The sequence below is a fragment of the Aquarana catesbeiana genome, linkage group LG12, assembly GCF_042186555.1.
Source record: "Aquarana catesbeiana isolate 2022-GZ linkage group LG12, ASM4218655v1, whole genome shotgun sequence".
NCBI classification, from domain to species: Eukaryota; Metazoa; Chordata; class Amphibia; order Anura; family Ranidae; genus Aquarana; species Aquarana catesbeiana.
The window spans coordinates 39416818-39435480 of record NC_133335.1 but is presented as its reverse complement, the minus strand read 5'-3'; the positions used below and the strand labels follow the sequence as shown (position 1 = coordinate 39435480).

General features: G+C 42.1%; 1 protein-coding gene across 10 annotated transcripts in view; it reads right to left on the bottom strand.

Annotated features, from left to right (window-relative positions):
• Positions 1-18663, bottom strand: part of LOC141114125 (microtubule-associated protein tau-like) — a 115342-nt gene that overhangs the window by 29104 nt on the left and 67575 nt on the right. For 9 of the 10 annotated variants that reach the window (XM_073607619.1, XM_073607621.1, XM_073607616.1 and 6 more), the window contains exons 5-7: positions 15413-16201; positions 5095-5144; positions 175-363 (exon numbers count right to left, since the gene is read on the bottom strand). In XM_073607619.1, the coding sequence (XP_073463720.1) occupies positions 175-363; positions 5095-5144; positions 15413-16201 (1028 nt within the window). The remainder of the gene's footprint in view (positions 1-174; positions 364-5094; positions 5145-15412; positions 16202-18663) is intronic. The other variant, XM_073607622.1, reaches the window with a different exon arrangement.

Sequence of the window (18663 nt, the reverse complement as noted above, 5' to 3'; positions counted from 1 at the left end):
AGCACATTTCAGTGATCAAGCAAAAAAGCCAAAAATGAAAGTAAAATAATGAAAGAAAAATGACAGAATGAATGAAAGTTAGCAGTGGAGTTAATGGAATGAAGAGGATAGCCCTAGGCAAATCAAGCAGTTGTTATCAGATCTGCCACTAGCTCACGCTGGATCATTCCTTACCTTTGCCCGTGAAGGGGTGCTCAGCGGGCGGTACGAGGCTGGGGATGCCCTCTGGGTAATGCTCCTCGTGGGAGGGACTGTGGGGCTGGAAGGTTTTTTCTGGGTGGCTGTGCTAGCGGAAGGGGATCGTTTAGGGATGGTGGAGCTTCGGGCTGCAGAGTGTTTGGCAAGGGATGGAGTTGAGGATGTCTTCAGAATGTAAAACATAACATTACATGAACAGAAAAATAAAATGGTGAAAATAAAAAGGCAAAAACAAACCAAAGCTTTCTATGAAGTATGAGAATGTCGATCAGGAATTAAAAGCATGCAATATTTTAATAAGAGCATTTGGCGGCTCCCCTACTTTCTAGTGACTGGAAGACACTTGGAGCAATTTGTAAGGAGAGCAAAGAGTACTTGTGCTAGCACAAAAACAGATTGCAGGGGGTCATTTTGTAACCCGCACAACGAATCTAACTGGATAACATTTTCTGTCAGTCCACCATACACGGCCCAACCTTTGCATGCAATTCAATTGACCTTGCAGCAACCAGGTCGGGAAAAGATAAACGTGTGAGCAGTGCTATAACCATAGTTACTATGTTACGGAACTTGATTCTTGGCCGGGCCAGATTCATCTTTAGGCATACAATACAAGGACTCCAATCGCTCCCACCTCTGATTTACTATTAGTAGTAAGGCTAGTTAGTTTACACCAGGCTGGTTGACCTGCATTTATCAACAATAATCAACACAAGGGCACATAGAAAACAACTGTTTTCCATGTGTAGTTGCGTGTTGTAGTGCAGTGGTTCACAACCTCAGTCCTCAAGTACCCCCAACAGGCCATGTTTTCAGATTTTCCTTTAATTTGCATAGCTGCTCTGAATCAATATCAATGACATGGTATTGATAAGAGCTATTTTATCTAAGGGAAGTTCCCAAAACATGGCCCGTTGGGGGTACTTGAGGACTGAGGTTGAGAACCACTGTTGTAGTGCAGTCACTCTTTATATTTTGGGATCATAAAGAGACCTGAGGGAAGAGTTTAAGATTTAAAGCTTCATTTCTAAATATTCTGAAGAAACCCTTTGCTGCACGCTACTATACACCTATACATGAGGGTGTATAGCAGAGTGCAATGGGTTAAGTAAGAATTTTCCTTGTAACGTGGTCAATACCCCTTTAGCACCTGATGGGTTATATATTACATATTAAAAACAAAGGGTTGGGTGATTTTCTTACAACAGGTGACGTATAAGGTAGCAATTACGGTTCGAATGGGCAGGCTGACTGTACCAAGTTGACCGATTGATCAACTTGGGTACAACCAGCCTGCTGGATTCTCTTGCAGTTATCGCTAATGGCTGCTGTAGCCCCTAGCAATAAATCACTGTCTTCTCCCAGAGGGGATGACTATTCCCCCCCCCCCCCCCCCCCCCCCCGCCGAGAAAAGACAATGGCCCAGCAGGAGGGATTCCCCTATCAACACTGTGTTGATGGGGGAATCTAGCGAATTTCTTTCCTGTATCCCGTGGTTGCGGGGAAAAAAAATTTGCTCCCTGTATGACCAGCCTAAGGATCCTTTTACACCATACTGCACTGCATTTAAATGCATGATGATGCCCTGAAAATCCATGTGCAGTAACCTGCAAATGCATGCTTTTTGTATGTGTGTTGCATTGCATTTATATGTGTTGATGAGCATTTTGCAGTCCTGTTACCCCCAAACTCCATCCAAGACCCTTAGGGTTCCTGTACACTAGGTGTGGTACTGGGGTTTCCTGCATTTGATCAACAACAGTCACCGCAAGGGCTCCCTGGGTGTTGAGCAGTGCGAAAAATGCATACTGTATGTATTTTTACAACAGGCCAGAGCTAAACTGAAGGTGCGTGCCTTTCTATATCCTTTTTTATTTTATTTTTTTCAGATGCGTTGTGTTGCATTTACATACGATAATGTGATTAAAAATTCATATCACCACAGAGTGGTACTGTGGATACGACACTTTTATAGAAATTGCCACGTCCCGATAAATTAGATTGTTAGAAAATGGATTTTAGGATGATGGACTTTATAGGCATAACACAGATATATATTAAAAATATATTTATTACAAAAAAATAAAATCAAGGCAATTACACAAAATTTCATAAATTATTCACAAAATGTGCCTATGAGCATAGACAACGCACCACCTACATACGTATAGAATAAGAACAATTGAAAAATCGGAGGACCCGTTGATCGGAGATCACTCTAAAGTATTAAAAGAATTGAAGAGGTGACACACTACAATCTTCAATTCTCTTAATACTTTAGAGTGATCTGTTTGGTCCTCTGATTTTTCGATTGTTATTATTCTATATGTATGTAGGTGGTGCGTTGTCTATGCTCATAGGCACATTTTGTGAATAATTTATGAAATTTTGTGTAATTGTCTTGATTTTATTTTTTTGTAATAAATATATTTTTAATATATATATCTGTGTTATGCCTATGAAGTCCATCATCCTAAAATCCATTTTCTAACTACATACAATAATGTGCGTTGCATTCAAATCATGTTGCACTGCACATGTACATAGCAATATGGAGTGAATGAGGCACCTTAAGGGGTTTTGATCCAGGGAGCATATTCGATTTTTCCTTCCTTGGCAAAGGATGCTCCCTAGGCTAAAAAGGAGTTTTAGGATATTCAACTTAATGGACATTGGTCTTTTTCATCCTTTTTAACAATGCAACTATCTATGTCAGCACTGTAGTGAGGATCAGGAGGACTACCCTACAACTTGAGCTAGACAAAGCAGAACCTCACCCCCCCACATGCGTCACAGTGCACTTTAATTCATGTTCGACAAATTAAACAGGAAACCGCCAACAAAATAAAATACGAGTAAAAAAATAAAAGCATGACATCAAGAAGAAAAAAAGAGGAGCCCTGTATTTCTGGTATGGTTCTGGGTGGAGACGGCTTCACTGACAGCAACAGATGTAATAGGCATCAATCTGTGTCTGGCAAATTTCAGCACTCCGGCTGTTGACGAGCCCCCGGGATGCTCAGTTATAAACAGGAAGCTCTGCTTTTTGTAGGAGAGATTCATTTCAGGAGGGAGATGTAATGACACTAGAATGTGAACGCTGGTCATACTAATTATACATATGTGGCAAGTAGAAGGGGTTAGAGGGGCTCAATATGAAATTTATCTCTGCAATTCAAAACAAATACAGTTTATTTACTATTCACTGCCGAATTGGGCAAAACCAAGTGCATGATGGTTATGCCCACCCCATCCTGGCACTATGACCCCTTTCATAGGGCAGGAAGATGCTCTGACAATTGATAGCTGAATGACAAGGGGTGGGACTAAGTGTAAGGAGACAAGGGGCTTAAAATTTATTATTATTATTATTATTATTATTATATGTATGTATGTGCAAATCTTTTCTTCCTAGGTTTTAGATCAGGAGTGAAAAAGGGTTAGAACCCCTATCTGCTTTTCATTGCTGTCTCTCTGCTCTCTATTTGCCCTGGTGACCACTGTCACCAAGACAGAAATTCTAAATGTTACAGTTGTCTCCATAACAAAAAGGTGACACATGCTCCACGGGGGAATCATTTTCACTTCGCAGAGATGTCAGTTACCTGGTCGATCTCTGGGACAGGAGGGGAATTAAAAACCTCAATGGGTCACAGACAGGGAAAATATACCGTATATACTCGAGTATGAGCCGAGTTTTTCAGCACATTTTTTTGTGCTGAAAGTGCCCCCCTCGGCTTATACTCAAGTTAAGCACTTTTCCGGTGCAAAGAATGACATTTTTCGAACCGACTTTGGGGCCCCTTGGTGCTAGGAACCCCAAATTTGGTCTGCAAACCCAGTGGAACTAGCACTACATATCCAAAGCTGGGGTTCCTAGCACCAAGTGGCCCCGAGATATGGGGCCCCAAAGTCGGTTCGGAAAATGTCATTCTCTGCTGCAGAAAAGTGCTTGACATTTTCCGAACCAACTTTGGGGCCCCGTATCTCGGGGGCCACTTGGTGCTAGGAATCCCAACTTTGGATATGTTGTAGTGCTGGTTCCACTGGGTTTGCAGACCAAATTTGGGGTTCCTAGCAGCAAGTGGCCCCGGGATACGGGGCCCCAAAATCAGTCAACTGTGTCCATCTGCAGCAATGTCATTTCGGGACCCTTTGGGTCCAGAGACCCCAAATTTTGGCTGCAGCTAGGGGGCATCTAGGAACCCTTAACTACCGAGTTTGAAGTTCGGGGGACCTATGGCTGCAAATGGGCACAGTGAGGCATGCAAATGGGCACAGTGAGGCATGCAAATGGGCATTGTTGACCCTCTTTTCCACTTACAGTAGCTGCGCATTTCTCACCCTAGGCTTATACTCGAGTCATTAAGTTTTCCCAGTTTTTTGTGGTTAAATTAGGTGCCTCGGCTTATATTCAGGTTGACTTATACTCGAGTATATACGGTATGAATATTTTTTTTTAAAACAAACTGGCAAGGTTTTACCCTTCCTTGCTCTATTCGAAACGAAAGTTTTGACTATACATATTTTTTCCGCTCAACTTGGAGAGACGTTGCGGTCCTGTGTGTCCAAGGGGCTCCATAGGTCCATAAGAATGTACCTACTGCAGAATTATTATCACTTTAGACACTTTTTAAACAAAAAAAGTCTCTTAGCATGTGAGCCACATTTACATAAACTAATTCAATTCTATATGCCCAAAACATTTAATAAAATCATGTTGATCGCATACGTTCTGAATAGCTTCATGCACATGGTTTATAATGAAGCAGGTGACACATAGGCTATGAAAGGACTAAGAGCCACGTCTGAGGAGCTATACGTGACCCGCTATGGAATGCAGATCTGAATGGTCAGGTGCCCCCCGCCTACCTTTCACATTAGAAATTTTCTTACCTGTCCTGCTTTTTCCTGGGAATCACGTTCGTGCTTTTCTTGATCATGAGCTGCAAGAATCAAAATATATAAAAAGTCATTGAAGGATCTCACAATGTAGGAAGCCCGGGAGAGACAATAAAAAGGTACCCTGCACCCTGGAGCACAAAGCCATTTTGTGGGCAGTTCAAAAAATAAAACAGAATCCTTTTGTGGTGAAATAGTATTATCACTAGCAATGATGCTTCCAAAACAGATCTAGCTACAATAGTAAAGGAACTCCAGCATTGTTATGTTCTTGATCAATTCAGTAAAACACAGGTTAATGGTATAAGTATATGTGGTGGGTGCATCACACACACAGTATGAGCTCCATGCAACCTTTACCATAGGTGTAATCTCAATACAATGTGAAGATACTAGCATTGTGCAGATATATTTGACCTCATCTTTGAGGAGCAGTCACTGGCCAGGAAATCTGACATGGATAAAATCCCATTCGCCAGCTGAGTTTCGTCAGCCAGCCTGGTACTTTTCAACTTTTCACATCTGAAAGTGTTAACACAAACCGCAATCTCCAAATCATGTACTGCACATAATGGATCTCATCTACAAAAGGAGGACCCTTACTGTTTATGGTGGATGAAAAGCTCATGCACCTATGGCTAACTGAAGGCAGGCCATACACGGTTTGAATCTTGGCCGGTTCAGCAGGAACCAACTGAATGTGTATAGGCAGGCTGAATGTACCAAGTTGATTGATCGATCAACTTGGGTCCAACCAGCCTGCCGGTTTCTCTTGCAATTAAATCCCTAGTGGCTTTTATAGCCGCTAGCAATAACCACTGTAGTCTCCTAGTGGGGATGGCTGCCCCCCCCCCCCGCTGGGGGAAGATAATGACCCAGTAGGAGGGATTCCCGCATCAACATGATCTGTGTTGATGGGGGAATTGAGCGAATTTCTCTCCTGCAACCCAGGGTTGCAAGAAACTAATTTTCTCTGTGTATGGCCGGCCTTACTCATTTGTTTTAGGTTTACTGGTCTTTTATAACACTGATAAATAAGGTCCAATATGATTAGGAAGTGCTTCTTGGCCATTCTTTCCAATGTTGCCCAGTGGGGTTCTCATTAACAACTCATGTCATTGATCAGCGGCTGCTTCTTAAGCTGGCTACACACTATACAACTTTTATACAATTTTCTTGTACAACTTTCCTTTAGATTTACCAAAACCATATAGTATGAGGCCAAACCTAAACACTTTCAAATTGCATGCAATCGGGCAGGCCCTTGCACTACATAGTTGAAGGTAAATCTAAAAGGAAATTGAACAACAAAAGTTGTATAATGTGTAGCCAACTTTAGTTATCTAATCAAAGGGTGGGGAGGTGACCAAGTTGAACATGTACTAGTTAACTGTAGTAGAAGTTAAATTACTGTCCTAGCTGGGTCTTCTGACACAGCTTTATAAACCTCAGGACTGGACCGACAGAAATACAAATTCTTTGGCAACTCAAACAACTTCCACGTATGTGTTTCAATTGTGTATTTAGAAGTTAACTCACCTTTAAATGTCATCTCCTCCTTACCCTGACTGTGAGGACAAAGCTGCATTGTTGCCGGTTCCTAACTAAATGGAGTTGGCTCCAGGCCTGACTCACAGTAAGACAAGTAGAAGATTTACATCAAACCTACCATGCTTTATTAATAAACAAGCCCCAGAATGTGTTGTGGTGTCACCGCTTTCTAGTAAACTAAATCTGATGCACATTCAGGCTGCCCACAAAATGGCTCCCAATTCAAGCATATTTAGAAGGCATAGGGCAATGTGTGAAGTATGCTAACTCCTAATAACCAATCAGAATACAGCTTCAATGTTACCTGCATGAATGAAAATGTATTAATTTATGGTCTTTCATTCACCATTGTTACACTATTTACAGCCTTATTAAATATGTTCAGAAAACTACAATTATCATCTATGTTCTATTCTATTGTGTTCTATTCCATTGCTCCTCAAATACAATGACATTTTATAATGATCAGAAACGCACACTTTCTTTTTTCATATTATTAGTACTGTGCTCTGTTTACTAGGAAGCTAAAGCGTCTGAAGCCCGGGAACATTCAGTCATGCAAATAATTGTTAGTCACAGGAAGATCGGAGACAAACAATGGTCTACAGTTTAATGTTCTGCTTTACACCAAACCAAAATCATAATCCATCTTTACAACTGTTTAAACGGAAACTAAGTACTATGTATACCTAAACTGAACACCTAAACTGAATACGTAACACAATGCCGTTCAATTTTAAGGAACTTGAAAAAACAGCCATTTTGCTGAAAAAAAAAAAAAAAAAAAAATCTACTAATTAGGTCAGCCTTTCTCAATCTTTTTACCCCCAGGTGAACCCTTGAAATCAATTTCATGTCTTTTGGAACCCCTGCTAAAACCAATTCATAGGAGGCACGTTGAAAAAGACCTCTTACACTGGTGGCCATTGGGAAGAATATCCTCCCTTACACTGGTGGCGAATGGAAAAAATGTCCTCCCTTACACTGGTGGCCATTGAGAAGAATGCCCTCCCTTACACTGGTGGCAGATAGAAAAAAATGTCCTCCCTTGCACTGGTGGCCAATGGAAAAAATGTCCTCCCTTACATTGGTGGCCATTGGGAAAAATGTTCTCCCTTACACTGGTGGCTATTGTGAAGAATGTCCTCACACTGGTGGCCAGTGGGAAGACTGTGCTCCCTTACAGTACATTGGCGGTCAGTGGGAAGAATGTCTTCCCTTGCATTTGCGGTCAGTGGTTAAAATATCCTCCCTTGCATTTGCGGTCAGTGGGAAAAATGTCCTCCCTTGCATTGGCGGTCAGTGGGAAGACTGTCCTCCCTTGCTTACACTGGTGACCAGTGGTGGTCACGATGCCCCACTTATAGACAGAAATAAAGATCATAGGTGTCATACCACCAGCTCTGCCAAGTACCTGGGAACTATGCAGGCACCATCAAATGGGAGGTCATCCAGCCACAGCTCAAGGAACCCTTAGAGAACCCCAGGGAACCTCTGGAGGAATCCTGGTTGGGAAACACTGCTTGAGGTGCTCCCTATAGCCATAACAGACACATGTTAAACCCCAACTGAACTTTCAATTTAAATCTACATTTCAAGTACATCAAAACCAAAAAAGGTGTGCAAAGTCTTACAATTTATATTCTTTAGAAAGCAGTCACAGGATAGTTATTTAAAAAAAAAATGATAGTTATTTTTCAGCTACATCCTGTGAGATTTGTAAATTACAGTCACATAATTAAATTATAGATTTATAGATTATCTGAGTGTTAAATCTTTGTGATTTGAGCCTATTGTTTATTAAATGTGTTTATTACCAAGATAAGCCAATTAGGACAAAATAATACATTATAGGACTTTGCAGTGCCATTTTGTCCTAGAAGAAAAATCTCCAAATCAGTTATTAAAATCCCAAATGCAATGGCTAAAGCAATAACCATACTGATGTTGTTGTATTCCCGTCTCCCCTCAAGTATATATCCGGTAACCAGACAGAGGAACAGCAGCATAAATAGCAGAATGCTCACTGGTGGGTCGATGTATTAGCACGATTAAGCTGTTGTGTATTTTTGGATTATGCTAGTGCTATTTTATTTGTATATCCAGTCATCATGTTTTATATAATGTATGCCTCATGTTTAGAACCAGTGGAATGTTTATTTTCCATCCCGCCAGGATATACACTGCTTCAAATATAGTTTAAAAGCCAAGGCCCCCATACAGTAGAAGTTTAACTGGTGACATCATGGCAGATGTCAAGATTAACCCATTTCATGACTTTCACTGCTGCTGGACATTTACTGCAGAAATACACAATTGTACATTTACATCACGTTTTTCTTATTGTTTTTATTGACTTATAAATTGAAGATCACCAACCAAAATGTTCCTTTTTACTTATACAGCCATTGTATTATTTTTGAGGACCCCCAGAGGTGAGATCTTGAGCTTCCAACTCCATTCATCTATCCATTTCTTTTATTTAACCTACTGGAGAATGACGGAGAAGCACTGGACTCCACTGGGAAGGGGACCTGGCAGTGCTGGGATGATTAACAGGGAGATCAGGTTTCTACATCCCCCCAAAAAACTATGCTTGGACACACATCCAGACTTTTCCTGGGTCTACCCTAGTGTTCTCCTCAGGGTGTTTGTATCTAGACCAACCTGACTCTGTTTCCTCCATTCAGGCTACATGACTACAACTATGGAAACAAGCAAATAATCTTGAGGAAATTAGTGTGAGGCTTCCTCAAAGCCCAATTAAACGTTTAGTTTAATTAGCTAAATACATTAAGTGTGCAGTCTTACCGTTTATTTACTTCAGAAAGCAGCCATAGCTTGAAAAAAAAAAAGCAAGCCTGCCCACTACCATCATACTGCAGGGAAGGACCCTTGCTCTCGGAGTGGAAGCAGAACCTCTAACATAGAGAAAGGGTCCTTCTCTGCAGCATGCTGTCATGGAACAGGCTTTTATATTCAGGCTGTGGCTACTTTAAGAAAATAAAACACAAGACATAAACACCTTTTGTTTTGCTGTACCTGGAATGTATTTAGAAAATTTAAACTGAAAGTTCAAGTGGGCTTTAACCACTTCCCACCGAGCCTATTGTTGAATGACTGCTGGGCAGGACATTAGTCGTTCTGGGTGGATGTCATAGGACGTCCTCCCAGAATAGACTGCGTTGCGGCGTGATCTGTCACCGGCTGTGTCCGCCGGTCAGTGTACCTGCTCACTGCCGGTATCATGTGACCACTCACAGCAGATCACATGACAGTTGTAAACAATGGATCACTTCCTTTCATGCCATTCGATGTGTACAATTGTGTTGCTAGCTGTGATTGGTCATTGTGATCACATGGTACAGACCGGGCCTATCCCAGCCCATCTGTACCATGTGATTAGCTGTGGCCAATCAGCTAATCACAACAAACCACACTGAATGAATCAGTTTCATTCAGTAAAAATGGTTGCTTATAACAGTGAAATTCACTGGTATAAACAATCACAATGTGTAAAAAACAAACAAATCGTGATCACTTCCCCAGAGTAGTAGTGTGTTACTATGGTAACACTATATTGCTCTGGTCACAGTGTGTGGTTTTTTTTGTACATACGGTCACTAGTCAGTGTCCCTGATCACCACCACACCCATTATATGATAATGCTGTACTGCACTGGTGACAGTATGTAAAAAAATTAAAAAGAAGTGAAAAAAATTACAACAAAAAAAAATGAAAAAAATTACAAAAAAAATACCTTGGACTTTCTACATTCCAAAAAGGGGTAATTTGGGGAACATCTGTGTTGTCCTGGCATTTTCAGGCCTCAAGAAATGAGATAGGCTGTCAGTAAATCACGATTGACTGATTTTCAGATATACACTATATTACCAAAAGTATTGGGACACCTGCCTTTACACCCACATAGACTTTAATGGCATCCCAGTCTTAGTCCGTAGTGTTTAATATTGATTTGGCCCACCCTCTGCAGCTATAACCACTTCAACTCGTCTGGAAAGGCCTTAGAGTTCCCTTCACTGGAACTAAGGAGCCAAGCCCAACCACTGAAAAACAACCCCACACCATAATCCCCCCTCCACCAAATGATTTGGACCAGTGTACAAAGCAGGGTCTATAAAGAAATGGATGAGCGAGTTTGGGGTGGAGGAACTTGACTGTCCTGACCTCAACCCGATAGAAAACCTTTGGGATGAATTAGAGCAGAGAATGCGAGCCAGGCCTTCTCATCCAACATCAGTGCCTGACCTCACAAATGCACTTGTAAAAGAATGGTCAAACAATCCCATAAACACTAAACATAAAAAGTGGGTAACAGATTCCCATAGACACACTCCTAAACCTTGTGGACAGCCTTCCCAGAAGAGTTGAAGCTGTTATAGCTGCAAAGGGTGGGCCAACTCAATACTGAACCCTACGGACTGGGATGCCATTAAAGTGCGTGTAAAGGCGGAGTGTCCCAATACTTTTGGTAATATAGTGTATATATATATATATATATATACACACACATACATACATACATATACACATACACACCATAGTTTGTGGACTAGTTTGTGAATATACACTGACTTGGGCTATTTTCACCAAGGAAATGCAGAATACATTTTTGCCTAAATTTATGAAGAAAGATTATTTATTTGCAAAATATTATAACAGAAGCTAAGATGAATGAGTTTCCTTTTTTTTCAAAAGTTTTGATTTATTTAGCAATTAAAAAAAAACAAAAAAAAACAGTGATGATTAAATACCACCAAAAGAAAGCTCTATTCATGTGAAAAAAAAAATGATAAAAACGTGTACAGTGTTGCATGACAGCGCAATTGTCATTCAAAGTGCGACAGCACTGAATGTTGGTCTGGGCAAGAAGGGGGTGAAAGTGGGCAGTATTGAAGCGTTTAAAGTGAACATGACATGGCCCAAAACATTTAAAACCAACATATTCCTCTAAGAGCAGGCACTAAAGTCTGAACATACTTTTACTAGTCACCAAAATGCCTTCTATGTATTCATGTAACCACCAGAACCCCAACATGCATTGTATACAGGCCTCAACTCCAGCTTCAAGTCAAGAATCAGGCTTTCCTCTCACGTGGCAACTTAGAAACCAATGTGGGCTCCTTTCTATTGACTGTTGAGGTCACTGCAATAAATTCTGGGCTGCCAATGGATGAGCAGGAGCTTGGACTTGGTATTACCTTGCCAGCTTCTGAGCAACATCTAAATGTTGTAAGCACCACTGAGTTTGGACACACCTTCTTAGTCTATGCTAGGAGATCCCAGACATCCAGGGCTAATAGGCTACCGGGCTCCATACACAAGCACCAAGCCGGGTATTTGTTGCATGGTATAATACACCACCGAGTGCAGGTTACAGTATTAGGCAACACGGTCAATGTAATGCCTTTTGAATGGCTCTCCCAGATGGATCAAAAATATAAAATGATGAAACCTCTGCGTAATCTTCATTGGAGCTGCATAACTTAGACCAGCCTTTCTCAACTGGGGTGCCACGGCATCCTGGTAGAGAAAAGCCGTCAGGTGAGACCGATCCCCAGCCAAACTCTACATCGGCACTGGGAGCTCGGTCAGAGTGAAAACACTCAGCAAAGAGGGGGGGGGGGGGGTAGTGTGTTCTGTACTCTCTGCCTCCCCCTACAGTGAAGTACCCGGCTGTGTAAGGGAAGGTACTGTACTGCAACTTTTTAAGAGGATGTATACATGTGTACACATGTTTCTATGTGCGTGTACACCTTTGCATATGTGTGTTTTTATGTGTGGGTATGTTTACAGTTGGGGAAAAAAAAATAATTTGACCCCTTGCTGATTTTGTATGTTTGTCCACTGACAAAGAAATGATCAGTCTATAAATTTTAATGGTAGATTTTTTTTGTTAACAGTGAGACAACAAAAATATCCAGAAAAACACATTTCTAAAAAAAGTTATAAATTGATTTGCATTTTAATGAGTGAAATAAGTATTTGATCCCCTGTCAGCAAGATTTCAGGCTCCCTTGTGTCTTCTATACATGTAAGGAGCAGCTATTAGGAGCACTCTCTTAAAGGGAGTGCTCCTAATCTCAGCTTGTTACCTGTATAAAAGACACCTGTCCACAGAAGCAATCAATCAGATTCCGATATCTCCACCATGGCCAGGACCAAAGGATGTGAGGGACAAGATTGTAATCCTACACAATCTTTCAAAGCTGGAATGAGCTACAAGACCATTGCCACGCAGCTTGGTGAGAGGGTGACAACAGTTGATGCGATTAATCACAAATGGAAGAAACACAAAATAACTGTCAATCTCCCTCTGTCTGGGGCTCCATGCAAGGTCTCACCTTGTGGAATTTTAATGATCATGAGAACAGTGAGGAATCAGCCCAGAACTACACGGGAGAATCTCATCAATGATCTCAAGGCAGCTGGGATCATAGCGACCAAGAAAACAATTGGTAACACACTACACCGTGAAGGTCTCAAATCCTGCAGTGCCCACAATGTCCCCTGCTCAAGAAAGCACATGTACAGGCCCATCTGAAGTTTGCTAATGAACATCTGAATGATTCAGAGGAGAACTGGGTGAAAGTGTTGTGGTCAGATGAGACCAAAATCAAGCTCTTCGGCATCAACTCAACTCGCTGTGTTTGGAGGAGAAGGAATGCTGTTTATGAACCCATGAACACCACCCCCACTGTCAAACATGGAGGTGGAAACATTATGATTTGGGGGTGTTTTTCTGCTAAGGGGGCAGGACAACTTCACCGCATCAAAGGGACGATGGACGGGGCCATGTACTGTAAAATCTTGGGTGAGAACCTCCTTCCCTCAGCCAGGGCATTTAAAATTGGTCGTGGATGGGTTTTCCAGCATGACAATGACCCAAAACACACGGCCAAGGCAAAAAAGGAGGGGCTCAAGAAGAAGCACACTAAGGTCCTGGAGTGGCCTAGCCAGTCTCCAGACCTTAATCCTATAGAAAATATGTGGAGGGAGCTAAAGGTTTGTTACCAAACGTCAGCCTCAAAACCTTAATGACTTGGAGAGGATCTGCAAAGAGGAGTGGGACAAAATCCCTCCTGAGATGTGTGCAAACCTGGTGGCCAACTACAAGAAACGTCTGACCTCGGTGATTGTCTCAAGGGTTTTGTCACCAAGTACTAAGTCATGTTTTGCAAAGGGGTTAAATACTTATTTCACTCATTAAAATGCAAATCCATTTATAACTTTTTTGAAATGCGTTTTTCTGGATTTTCAGCAGGGGATCAAATACTTTTTTCCCGTCACTGTATATATGTGTGTATGAATGTATGTTACTTTTAATCCTGAACCCCTATTCCTATACTGTCAGAACTGCTTTTTTATGGCAGGTTTGTAATAGCAGCAAGGATTGCCACCCCTCTGAAAAGCAATCCATGCTCAGATTTTTCACAGGCATTTGACAGGTGTTAAAGGGGCAATACGTTGCCTCATCACCACCCGTTTTAACCCCATAAATGCAGCATCACCACACAGCAACAGCGTGCAAGGCACACAGTTGCAGTGGTGGTTGCAGTACAGCCCCATTCACCCTGAGTATACATCCAGCTGCGGACACAGCATGAGTACACCACCAGTTGCTTCCTCTGCAGGTAAAGTAGGAGCAGCTGGGGTTGTAAAAACAGTTCAACCACGTGGTTTTACCGCTCCCCAACCTCACACGTGAACAAGCCCTTGGTTCACATCTGTGTGGCTGCATGTAGGGCAGCCCATTCATTTCAGTGAGCTGCCCTACCCACAGAAATGCAGAGAAAGAAGTCCCTGACCCTTTTTTTTTTTTTTATTGCACCACACCAAAAACACCCCGCGTTTGCCAATATGTGGGGTACCATTAAGAATTAATGGCACCCCTAAAGAGCAGAGCATTTCGCGACACGCAGTAACGTGAACCAAGCCTTGGACTGGGGTGTCCCGAAACTGAAAATACTTTTCAAAGCCAGGGCCCTGACTGGAAAAAAGGTTGAGAAACACTGACTTAGACCAACAGGTACTTAACAACTGTTGAAAGGCAGCAGTTGGTCCCATTGAAGATAGCTCTGAGCTGCATGACACAGGGAACATTGCTTAACTTAACATTTTCTACAGATATACCATGTGAAGGAAAAAAGTCAACATACCACTGACAACAAAATAATATAGAAATCATTTTGAACATCTAGAATGCACACTACAGCAAAAACACAGTTAAATCTAAATTAAAGGCAGCTAATCTAAAGTAAAAGGGCTTGTCTATAGATCAAATAATCAGCTTAAAGCAAGGAGGATCTAACTCAAACACCAAGTGATTCATCATCAAACGGAGAGGGCACCAAGGTTAATATGAAAACTAGAGAAGGGGAAATAAAAAAAAGAAAAAAAAAAAGAAATGCAATTTTCCCGAAGTTCTTTGTTATAGCAGAGCCGTGGTAACCCACTGTCTAAGTGCCTCTCAGTGTTAGATGAGCACACATGATGTGCACAGTGGCCAGACATGCAGTGAGGTGGGGGTAGACAGAGACCATGCAATTATGTCATGCTCTATGGGTGACACAAAACCAACCATCTAGAACAATACTGGGGAAGGGTGAAAAGGGAAGGTAGGGGATGTGCACACCTGCATGTGCGTCCTTCAAGCAAGTTAGAAAAGCAGAAGGCAGCCATGGGAGGTCAGAGAAGGCTTTAGTAGACCAGCCATATTAGAAGTCAACTGGAAACACACCTCTGAAAACAGGAACACGGCTGACAGGTATTCCAGACCCATGTGGAGAGATTCTCTTTCTGGGGGCCACCACAGTCTCACTGCTAACTGGAGAAAGCTGTCCGGAGATTTCTTCACTAGGTGTGCCTGCAGCTTCACATGGTTCTATTTTGTTCTCACCGTCTATAGTTCTGTTGGCATCGACCTCCACTTGGTAAACAGACACAGAGGGCCGTGGGCGAGGGAGGACCAACTGGTCTTCTGCAGAGAAAGTACCAGCTGCTAAGTCAACATATGGCTTCTCTCCTCCTTCCTCCTGTTTATCGTTCAGTTCAGTGAAAACAGAACCATCAAGCAGCTTGTTGGCATCCATTGTCGTAAAGCTTTTAACCACTAGACCATTTGTCTGAGGCTTTGGAACAAGAGGTGACTCTTCCCCAATGCCTCCAGAACAAACAATGTCCTGCTCCAACTCTCCACCTTCATCGCTGTGTTCCTCCCATGAGATGTGGTTGCCTTCATAACCATCTTGATCATATTCTTTGCCGTTAGTTCCCCTGGATAAGTCATGCAGTTTATCCGGTCTTTCTGAAGGTTCTGTAACCTCACCACTTATGGCAGTCCACCCTGAACTGATATCTTCGTATGTGTCTCCAGTAACAACGCAATAGTCTTGTGGGTGGGTTTCCTTCTCGGTCCAATCGGAAGTTTCAGAAATGTCCGCCAATTCCCGTTGCGATTCCGTTTCTGGAGTGCTGCCAGAAAGCTCCTGTGCCTCTGTCTCACCTGTGGCTGCTGAGGGTTTAATTTCTGGGGTTCGGGTAAAAATGGCAAGTTTGATGTAGTAAAATGAAACATGTAATGAATGTGTGTCAATGACTGCTATACAAATCAAAAACGGCTAACTCAGGGCTGGCTGAGATCCAAGAATTATACAGCAAATGTGCATAAAACATTATACATGGCACCAATATGTCCAACCTTGATCTATGAAACCCAAATATGAAGGTGAAAATGAAAGGGATCAGGTGCCGAACAAACTTTAGATATTGTGTTACAGTATGCAATAATAGATTATACATTTACACTTTACATCTACAGCTGTACGGCCAACTATAAAGCTGCAGATCATCATCATTGTTCATGCATTGATGATTAAAGTGTTTATAAACCTATGAAGGACAATGTAATATATTGCAGCTTAACAAGTCCTACATTTTGGTGATTGCATTTGTTTACATTTTTCCTTTTTATGTTCACTTGGAAATCCTGCCAGTAACACACTTCTTGTCCTAGGGTGGCAACGCTCATTCCCTGTACTGTATATAGGGAGAAGGAGCATTGACACCCAAGAGAGGAAGTATGCAACACCTTCCACTATGTTCACAAAGGTGAACGGGGCATGGCTGATAAGACTCTTGGGATTTTAGTGCAGCAGAGGTACTATGCTTTTGGGTCTCTACAGGTTTTCACTGATCAACTGGCATTTTTTGCACGTATTGAACAGATACAACAAAACACTTTTAATAGTATACAGTATTTAATAGAACAAAATGGAAAAAATAAGGGACCTTCGTTGTTGGGGTTTACATAAACTTTAGGGTTCATGTCTGCATGTTAGACATATTACTCTGCCCTTTGAGGGAAGTTTTAGACTAAGTGACAATCCCCAATCAGAGACCTTTCGAGAAACACAGAGGGGTCCTCACTTGCTCCAATCAACCTCTTGGCATCAGAACCCCATCTTCTGTTTACAATGCATCCTATTCTGATTATACATAAGAGTTGCAAGAGGGAGAGGACTTGTCTGTGTTCCTGTCACCAATTACAGATGCCCATTAGTGACTGGTTCTCTTTAGACAATCATTGCTGAATATTTTGTAAGCTCCCAGGAGCAGGGCCCTCCTAAGCTTCTTGTATTGAATTGCAGTGTAACTGTACTGTCTCCATTTATACTGTAAAGCGCTGCACAAACTGTTGGTGCTATATAAACCCTGAATAAATCAAATGAAAGCAGCCATAAATAAATAAATTGAATAGGACTGCACTCCTTCCAGCATTCAACCTTGGTAACAGATGAGTGCGCATAGTGACTGCAGCAGATGGTGCCATGCAGGGCTTTTTTCAGCTGGAACTTGGTGGAACTCAGTTCCACCATCTCTGACTCAGGCCCTCTGCTTACAGCTCACCACTATCACTTGTAAACACAGAAGTCCAGCTTCTGTGTTTACAAGTGACACCTTGACTCTCCACGGCCTACCGTAGATCTGATCTCCTGATTGGCTCCCACTGAGTACAGGATGGGGACAAGGGAGATGCAGGTGCCTGGGGTGCAATGAAGATGCCGACACACCCATTAGATCTCCCTGCAAGTGAGAGAGGTAGAGCCACCTACAGTGTGTGGGGAGGTACTAGAGTCGGCTGGGTGCTTCAACTTAATACAGCAACAAAAGTAAGGTGGAAGATGGTGGAGCTTTTAAGGAAGGGGGAGAATATGGGGGCAGTAGAAGGGGTTGCATGTAGAGGTCAGAGCTGAAGAAGGGTGAAAGTGAGATGTGGATGGGGAATGCAGAAGTTAGCACTCTGCGTGTAGCGCACCCCTGAACTCTGCACTCTGTATGCAACGCAACCTTGAACTCTGCACTCTGTGTTACACCCCCCCCCAACTCTGCACGTAATGCACTCCTGGTATTTAATGCCCCTTTAAGACCCTCTCACTGTTAGTGAAATTTGACCACCTCCATTATTTGATGCAGTTCGGAGGGTTTGTGTGTGAGGGGAGTGGCTCGTGGTTGAGTTGCTGCACCTGTTTTCTGAGAAAAAAAGCCCTGGTGCCATGCAGATCACAGTGAAAAGATGAGACATCACCAGCACTCCATTGCAAACATTTACACTCTTTTTCTATTTGTGCAATGATACAGAAGTCAAATAAGCCATTGTTTTGGGGCCATGCAGTGTCCCTTCCTCAAGTTGCCTTAAGAAAGAGACCATGCATGGCCCCGAAACTTTGGCTTACTTGATTGATGTGTATATATGCTTGCAATGGAATGCTTGCGACATCTCATTTCATAGCAGTAAAGAAATGGTTATAACCACAGACACACATCGCTTTTGTGGGCTGCGATTCCTAGCAACCAATCAGAAATTAAAGTTTATCAATCTGCTTACTAAATTGATAAACAAAACTGATACCCATTTCAAACCAGTCATCATACTTTGGTAAAATATAGCCATATTACATAATATTCAGCAACATATGTATTAACACTGCA